Source organism: Myotis davidii, unplaced genomic scaffold (genome assembly GCF_000327345.1).
Source record: "Myotis davidii unplaced genomic scaffold, ASM32734v1 scaffold1285, whole genome shotgun sequence".
Lineage (NCBI taxonomy): Eukaryota > Metazoa > Chordata > Mammalia > Chiroptera > Vespertilionidae > Myotis > Myotis davidii.
In genome coordinates this window covers 38,842-47,453 of record NW_006296049.1, presented here as the reverse complement: position 1 = coordinate 47,453, position 8,612 = coordinate 38,842, and the positions used below count along the sequence as shown (strand labels likewise).

General features: G+C 41.8%; 1 protein-coding gene across 6 annotated transcripts in view; it reads left to right on the top strand.

Moving 5' to 3' along the window:
* Positions 1-8,612, top strand: part of DLG3 (discs large homolog 3) — a 49,866-nt gene that overhangs the window by 34,349 nt on the left and 6,905 nt on the right. For 4 of the 6 annotated variants that reach the window (XM_015568628.1, XM_006770940.2, XM_015568629.1 and 1 more), the window contains 3 exons: positions 5,290-5,466; positions 5,710-5,785; positions 6,572-6,671. In XM_015568628.1, coding sequence (XP_015424114.1) covers positions 5,290-5,466; positions 5,710-5,785; positions 6,572-6,671 — 353 coding nt within the window. The remainder of the gene's footprint in view (positions 1-5,289; positions 5,467-5,709; positions 5,786-6,571; positions 6,672-8,612) is intronic. The other 2 variants (XM_006770942.2, XM_006770941.2) reach the window with 1 other exon arrangement.

The window sequence follows — 8,612 nt, the reverse complement described above, 5'->3', positions numbered from 1 at the left end:
AAAGTAGGTTTAGAGAGAATCCATATCATGGATTTGGAAACAAATCAAAATCATGACAATGGAAGGACCAGTGAGGGAATTGGGAATGTTTAGCCTGATTGAGAAGAGCTAGGAAAGACTCAGAGACATTAAATGTTAGAGCTGGAAAGAAACTTAGAGAAGTTTAAAGGATTTCCTTTAATAGATAGGAAGTGGGACAAAGATGACCTCTGAGGCTCCAATGTTCTACAAAGCTCTTTTTCCATTTGCAGTTCTGATTGCCAGAAAAGGAATATCTTGTTATTCATCTTCCACATTCTCAACTGAGAATGATCTTATAGTTCAGAATTTTAATTTTAAATATTATGCTGCTATGTCTTTGACAAAATCACAGTGTAAAAACCATTGTCAATTCTATTGTTCAGTATTTCTTCTTCACAAATTTGTTAGGTAAAATCCAGACAGATTTGGGTACCACTTTTTCAAAAATGTGTTTTATTTATCTCAGAGAGGAAAGGAAAGGGAGAGAGAGATAGAAACATCAATAAGAGAATCATTGATCAGCTGCCTCCTGCACGCCCCCTACTGGGGATCGAGCCCGCAACTCCGGGCATGTGCCCTTGACTGGAATCGAACCTGGAACCTTTCAGTCCACAGGCCGATGCTCTATCCACTGAGCCAAACCAGTTAGGGCTTGGGTACCACTTTTTATTAGGAAATTGCCTTTTTGGTCTTGTTTGCCAGGGAATTTAGACCGATATTTATTTCTCATCTGAAGTAAATGGCTCAAGCCAGGTGCTTGGTATATCAATTTCTGCACTTTTTTTAAGTGCCTAGGAGAGTGCCTGGTCATATTAGATGCTCATAAATATTTATTTAATTAATGAAGATCCTTAAGAATAGAATATTGTATCAATATTAAAAATATTAGTTTTAAAGAATATTCAATTATATGTGAAATATTAATGATATAATTTCAAGTGACAACTAAGGTTGCAAAATTATGTATGCACAGCATGTTTGCAACTTAGTGAAATATATATTTTTTTGTTTGTGTGTTTATTACACAATATTATACGATACCACATAAATATGAAGAGTGGTTATTTCTTTTTTTAATTTACTTTTTTTATTGTTTAAAGTATTACATATGTCTCCTTTTTCCCTGATTGACATCCCCTGCCACTCCCATCCCTGAAGGTAAGCCCCCACTGCTCCAGTGTCTGTGTCCATTGGTTATGCTAATATGCATGCATACAAGTCCTTTGGTTGATCTCTTACCCCCCACCCGCCATTTGTCTCTGGATCTATTTTTGTTCATTAGTTTACATTGATCCTTATATCCTACATATGAGTGAGATCATGTGATATTTATCTTTCTCTGACTGGCTTATTTTGCTTAGCATAATGCTCTCTAGGTCCATCCATACTGTTGCAAATGGTATAAGTTCCTTCTTTTTTATAGCAGCATAGTATTCCATTGTGTAGATGTACCACAGTTTTAACCACAGATGAGTTAATCCACTCATCTGCTGATGGGCATTTAGGCTGTTTCCAAATCTTGGCTATGGTGAATTGTGCTGCTACGAACATAGGGGTGCATACATCCTTTCTGACTGGTGTTTCTGGATTTTCTCATTGTTGTTTTGATTTGCATCTCTCAGATGATTAGTGACTTTGAGCATGTTTTCATATTTCTCTCGGCCTTCTATATGTCCTCTTTTGAGAAGTGTCTATTTAGGTCCTTTGCCCATTTTTTTGATTGGATTGTTTATCTTCCTTTTGTTAAGTTGTATGAGTTCTCTGAGAAAGAATAACAAATTTGAAGGGATCACAAAACCAGATATCAAACTATATGACCAAGCCACAGTACTCAAAACTGCCTGGTACTGGAACAAGAACAGACATGTAGACCAATGGAACAGAACAGAGAACCCAGCAATTCACCCAAGCCATTATACTCAATTAATATTTGACAAGGAGGCAAGAGGATACAATGAAGTCAAGACAGCCTCTTTAATAAATGGTGCTGGGAAATTTGGTCAGATACATGCAAGCCCACTGCATGGGAGAACATATTTGCCAAAGAGTGGTTATTTCTAAGTAATGTTAAATGTGATTTTTCTTTTCTTAGACCTGATATTTTCCTTACCTTTTGCAACAGCATGGATGGACCTGGAGGGTATTATGCTAAATGAAATAAGCCAGTCAGAGAAAGACAAATACCATATGATTTCACTTATATGTGGAATCTAATGAGCAAACTAAAACAAAATATGAACAGATTCTTAGAGAACAGACTGACAGCTGTCAGAGGGGAGGTGGTTGGGAGCTGGATGAAAAAGGTGAAGGGATTAAGCAAAAAGAAATACTCATAGACACAGACAACACTTTATGATGATTACTAGAAGGAAATGGGTGAGAAGAGGTAGAAGAGGGTATAGACGGGATAAATGGTGGTAGAAGGAGACTTGACTTAGGGTGATGAACACATAATACAATATACAGATGATGTATTATAGAATTCCTGAAACCTATATAATTTTATTAACCAATATTACCCAAATAAATTCAATAAATATTTAAAAATAATTAAACAAGAAAAATATTTTAAAGTATACTATAATGAGCTTATTATTTTAATTTAACTTTTAATGAAATCAATGAACAGTTTAAAATCTCAAATATTATAATAGCATATATAAAAATATTCCTTGCCTATTCACCCCTTTTCTTGTGCTTTAAACTTGTAACCAGTAAACTCCCTTCTAATCTTCTATAACCTCATCCCAATTTCTCTTTTTTAAAAAATATATTTTTATTGATTTCAGAGAGGAAGGGAGAAGGATAGAGAGAAACATCCATGATGAGAGAGAATCATTGATCGGCTGTCTCCTGCACACCCCCTACTGGGGATCAAGCCCAGAACCCAGGCATGTGCCCTTGGCCGGAATCTAACCTAGGACCCTTCAGTCCGCAGGCCAACACTCTACCTGCTGAGACAAACCAGCTAGAGCCCAATTTCTCTTTGTCATTTTAACATCTTGCTTTAGTCCCTCCCCAAACTAATTTGGGCTTCATCCAAGTTCTGTTGTTTTCTTTACTACATTTGTTTTGACCTTTGAAGCTCATAATGCCATTTAGTGTTTCTCATTGTCACTTAGAATAACGTCTTCACCGTGCTCATCTTTGTAGGAACAACTTCCAGAAAGCCTTCCTTGCTTCAGGAAATGCAGTCTCAAGTGCAGCACAAACACATTCAGATTTGATTGTGTCACACAGAACTCAGAACCTGGAGACAGAGCAAGCACCTCCTTCACCCTGCTGGCCTTGGCCTCTCTCCTTACTAGTCTAAATGTGTAACTTGACAAGGGAGATAAAGGGCTTTTCTTCAGAGTTTGGGTATTATCATTTTTAAATAATCTGACACTGATTTCTTTTTTAAAAAATGTTTTTAAATTGATTTTGGAGAGAGAGGAAGGAAGAGGGAGAGAGAGATAGAAACATCAATGAGAGAGAAACATCATCAGTCGTTGCCTCCGGCAGGCCCCTAATGGGGATTGAGCCTGCAGCCCAGGTGTGTGCCCTGACCAGGTATCAAACCAGTGACCACTTGATGTATGAACGATGCTCACCCAGCTATGTCACACAGGCTGGACTTGACACTGATTTCTTAAGGATTCTGTTTCAAGAAGTTTCAAAAGTCAATGGGTATTTCACTCTCCACGGTTTTTTTTGTTTTTTTTTTTTTTTTTTTTTTTTACTATATTCTCTATTCCGTTTGGGCCTGCACGTGAGGAAATAGTGTGTTTTCCTTGGCAGTTTCCATCTGAGCCCTAGCACAACTTATTGCAGGTAGATGTCTAAGTCTTGGACTAGTTCTGGGAAATCCACCAGGCTGTGTGTGCAGAGGTGTTAATGGGAAAATGAAGAAGACAACCAGAGCCTAGGTTGCAAGTAGAAAAATACAAACTTCTCACTGAAGTCACCCATTTGTGGGAACTCCATTTGAGGAGAGATGCAGTGGAGGCTAAAAGGAGACACTTTCAGGCAGGTGAATTGTTCCCTGGGCAGGAGCTCTGGTGTAAAAGACCAGCTTCATCAGAGCCCAAGTCAGCTGTGGATCCTCAAGGATTGAGTTTGTAGCTTCAGTCTAAATTTGCCTTCAAATCCACCTCTACCCTGTTATCCCATTACATATGAGGTCAGATTTATGTTCTTAAGTCTGTCTTGAAGTATCACTTCCCTACTCTCAAATCTTCAGAGGCCTTTTAAAATGTGCCTTCGATCTTTATTTCCAACCTCATTTCCTATGACTTCCAGCTGCACCTCCTCTTTCTCAAGCCTGCATGGTATAGCTCCCTCCCAACCTTCTCCCATTGTCCCCTTTATCTCTTTGCTCTGCATGGCTTGTTACAGGACCTGACTTCTGTCCCACGTTAGTTAGCTGTGTAATCTATATCAAATTATTCTTCCTCTCAGAGCCTCTATTTTCTTATATGTATATATCAGACAGAGAGACAGACTGAACTAGGAGACTTCTTCTTAGGGTCCCTTTCAACTTTATCATCATGTGGGTCAACATCAGCCTTAACTTTTTCCTTGGCTGCCCCAGGACACAGAGCCCTTTTCTCATTTGTGTTTCTACAGCATCGAATACCATTCTATACCATTCATTGTTTGGGGTTTTAGTTAACTTTTTTATGTCCTATCTTCAACTACTTTTTGAGGATACATTTGTAAATAGAGAAAGCCCATTGGTAGAGCTAATTTGTTTCCCTAGGACAGTGATGGCGAACCTTTTGAGCTCAGCGTGTCAGCATTTTTAAAAACCCTAACTTAACTCTGGTGCCGTGTCACATATAGAAATTTTTTGATATTTGCAACCATAGTAAAACAAAGATTTATATTTTTGATATTTATTTTATATATTTAAATGCCATTTAACAAAGAAAAATCAACCAAAAAAATGAGTTCGTGTGTCACCTCTGACACACGTGTCATAGGTTCGCCATCACTGCCCTAGGATGTGGGTGAGGGAGAGGTCTATTGAGTGTCTTCTTGTGTCTAGAAGCTGGGAAGAGATGGGAGTCAGAAAGATTGTCCCTTGATGGGGAATAAAATGTTTGTTTGAGAACCTGGCACATATTAATGTCGGGCTGAAAGAAAATAATTTTTTCTGGGCTACTGTGAGGCTGCTGGATCTGCGCTGACCCTGTGGGTTGGCCTTTCAATGCCATCCTTTCAGAGTGTCGGCTACCTGGCATTGAGGGTTACAATGATCACTTCATCTTCCACTGTGCGTTTCAGGGCCCTGTTTGATTATGACCGGACACGGGACAGTTGCCTGCCAAGCCAGGGGCTCAGCTTCTCCTATGGTGACATTCTGCATGTTATTAATGCCTCTGATGATGAGTGGTGGCAGGCAAGACTGGTGACCCCACATGGAGAAAGCGAGCAAATCGGTGTGATCCCCAGTAAGAAGAGGTGAGTTGTCATGATCACAAGAGAGGCCTTCCTCATCCTTTCCTTGGTACTGATTTCTTTTTTGCTGATTATACTGTAAGTTGCTTGCAAAGGGTTTGCTTCATTATTCCTTTTTGGTAGAGAGTTGGTACTCAGGACATGGTTATGACTCAATGAACCAAAAGGAGGCTGCTGTGTCCATTGCAATCCACTGCTGAGACTATGCACTGGCAGTAATAGGACTTGTTTCTGTTTCCAAAACAGGGTGGAAAAGAAAGAAAGAGCTCGATTGAAAACCGTGAAGTTCCATGCCAGGACGGGCATGATTGAGTCTAATAGGGTAAGTGGGGATCCCCAAGGGAGTCAGCCAATATGTGAAGAGGAGTAAGAAGCTTGGAGTCTGTGTGGTGGATAAGAGAACTGGGGACAACAAAAGAATCCCTTTTTGTCAGGGGCTGGCTCTGTCCTATCAGCATACTGACTGCTTTTCTGAGAACAGAGAGAGGGCCCTCAAACTCCCCAGCCCGTGTGTGTGCTCCTTTTCCCGGGGAACTGGTTCTTGATGTGGTGGAGTCGGAGTGTCTGCAAGGCTGACTGGCTTGGGGCACATGAAACAACTGTGGGTGTCTCCCTGGCTGCAGACACTGTTGGAGCTGTGGGGACCCTGAACAGAATCTGGCCTCATCATCTAGTCAGGGAGGCAGCCCCACAGCTCTGACTGCCCTTCAGACCAAATGAGGATCGAGGGCTCTTTCCATTCACTCCTGTTCTTCTATGAGCTTCACAGGCCAAAGAAGTTCCGATGGCAGCAGTAGAGGGAAGTTATCAGTAGCATCTTAGGGCATGTGTCCAGGTGGTTACAGTGACCTTTGTGCTTTAGGAAGTAGCAGTGAGTGCTGAGAGTCTGGATTAGGTAGAAACGTCTAACATCCCTACAACATTTTCCTGTAAACATAATTTTCCTCTTACATCAACTTTCATTTAATCTCATAGACTCCATTTGTGAAAAATGGTCTTTTATTTAGCTCGCCATTGTCTCCATTTTAGTTTTTCTTGCATGCTTTAAAATCCATTGTTTTGTTTTTCTTCTTCTGTCCTTCCCCTCCATCTTCATGTTCTTTCACAGTCGATCAAAACGAAACGTAAAAAGAGTTTCCGCCTCTCTCGAAAGTTCCCATTTTACAAGAGCAAAGAAAACATGGCCCAGGAGAGCAGCATACAGGAACGTAAGTAGCAGCAGGGTACAGAGAGCAGCTGGCGTGCAGCCCCGCCCTCTTTCTCATTTGCACCTCCCCTTGTGAGAGGACTGGGAGCGTGTGTGTGCTGGCGTGTCCATGTGTGCATGCGTGTGCATGTGTACCTGCTTGTTGGCAGAGTCAGGGTAGCAGTTGGTCTGCACAGGGAGACATTGGGTCTTTTTGTCCAGCTCGTCACTCTAAAGGAATGTTGGAGGCTCTGAGTAGAACTGGTTCCGGGGCTGGCCTCCTAGAAAGTCCTGGTGCTGGTATTGGGAGTGCCAGGCTGAGCTCTGCTGTGGTGGTGATTCTCAGCCACAATGCCAGCTTTGGAAAACTGGATTTTCAAGAGAACCAGGTCTAGGGACTCAGTGTTGCTCTCCTTGGCTTCCTCCTCTTGTGTTTTCTTTCCCTTAACTTCACTTACCTATATCAAGAGAAGAGCCTTTTCTTCACTGGACACCTGGAATTGGGCCTACTTCTTGAATCACACACACGTGCATTCACACACAGGATGTCCACGTGGCTCTAACAAACCCATATTGTCCCAGAGTGATTACAGAGCCAGCTTTCAGAATAAAAACCTTCCTGAAGGAATTGACATGGAAGGGGAACTACTCAGCATTGTCCAAATAAAGATTTGAGAAATATGAAGCTGCTTTGGTAGAAAAGACCATATAACTGAGCTAAATGAACTTTAATAAAAATTTTCACCTGAGGATATGTGTTGTTGTTGGTTTTTTTTTTAATTTCTAGAGAGAGAGGGAGGGAGGGAGGGAGAGAGAAAGAGAAACCTTGATGTGAGAGAGAAACATTGATAGGTTTCCTTCACGTGCCACAACCAGGAATTGAACCCACACCCTTTTGGTGTAAAGGATGACGTTCCAACCAACTGAGCCACCTGGCCTGGGCTAACTGAACTTTTTATGAACCAGTTTAATCCTGAGAATATCCATATTCTGACATATGCCTTAGAAATTAACTGTTCTGACCTGTCAGGCTGGTGAAATATTTCTCATGTGGTTCATGGTGAATTATAAACCTCTCTTCTGCCTCACAGGGAGGGGTCTTGGGGTCCTGCGCTATTGGGACTGGCTAGTTCAGATAGGGAATGCCCTTTTTCTAGGCCAACCTGATTCATGGTCATGGTGTATGTAGGTCATTGCTATCTAGGGTAGTTGCTAGGAAAGACAAGGACACCTTCATCCAGATGAAGGGTATGGCTCACAATCCCAGGGAGCTCAGTAAGAACACTAGGTGTAGTTGGTTCTGCTTGTGAGCAGTAGGAGATGGTCACCACAGTTCACCAGATGAGTCCCAGAACCTCTGCATTGAGCCTGGAGGGGTGCACTGTTGAGTGGCCCAGCTGACGGGTAGTTTACCTGTTGGGTAAGAGATGAAGCTGCCTAGTGCTTATCCTCTGAAAGCTGAGCTCAACCCCCATGGTCTACACAACTCAGGTCAGCTTTGAAGGCCACTCAGACTGCATGAAGCTTTCCCTGAAGGCGTTGGGCAGAGGGAATCAGTATTGGGGGAAAGCTCCTTGGGATGATGACAATTCTACCTGCCTACCTGCCAAACATAGGTGTTTGCTCTTCATGCACTACAGAGGGAAATGGTGATTTCAGGGGCAAAGCAGAGACCTAACTCTATAAAGACAAATTTAGTTAAGGCATGTGCTCCAAGCCTTGAAATGTCACCTGCCCTGTTGGCCTGTAGGCTGTAGACCACCTGAGATAGTCCCCTCCAAGTCCCTCTAGCAGCAAATGAAGTCCAGGTATCTTATTTGACCTGGGACGTTCTTTCTATAGCAAAGTTCTTAACCTCACTATAGCTATAGGTCTTCATAGTGTTTCATACTTCTGTCACTAATGCTCACCTGGCTCTGTATTCTTCCTTCCCCTGTCTTTTTTCTCTATTTTCTCCCTCCTT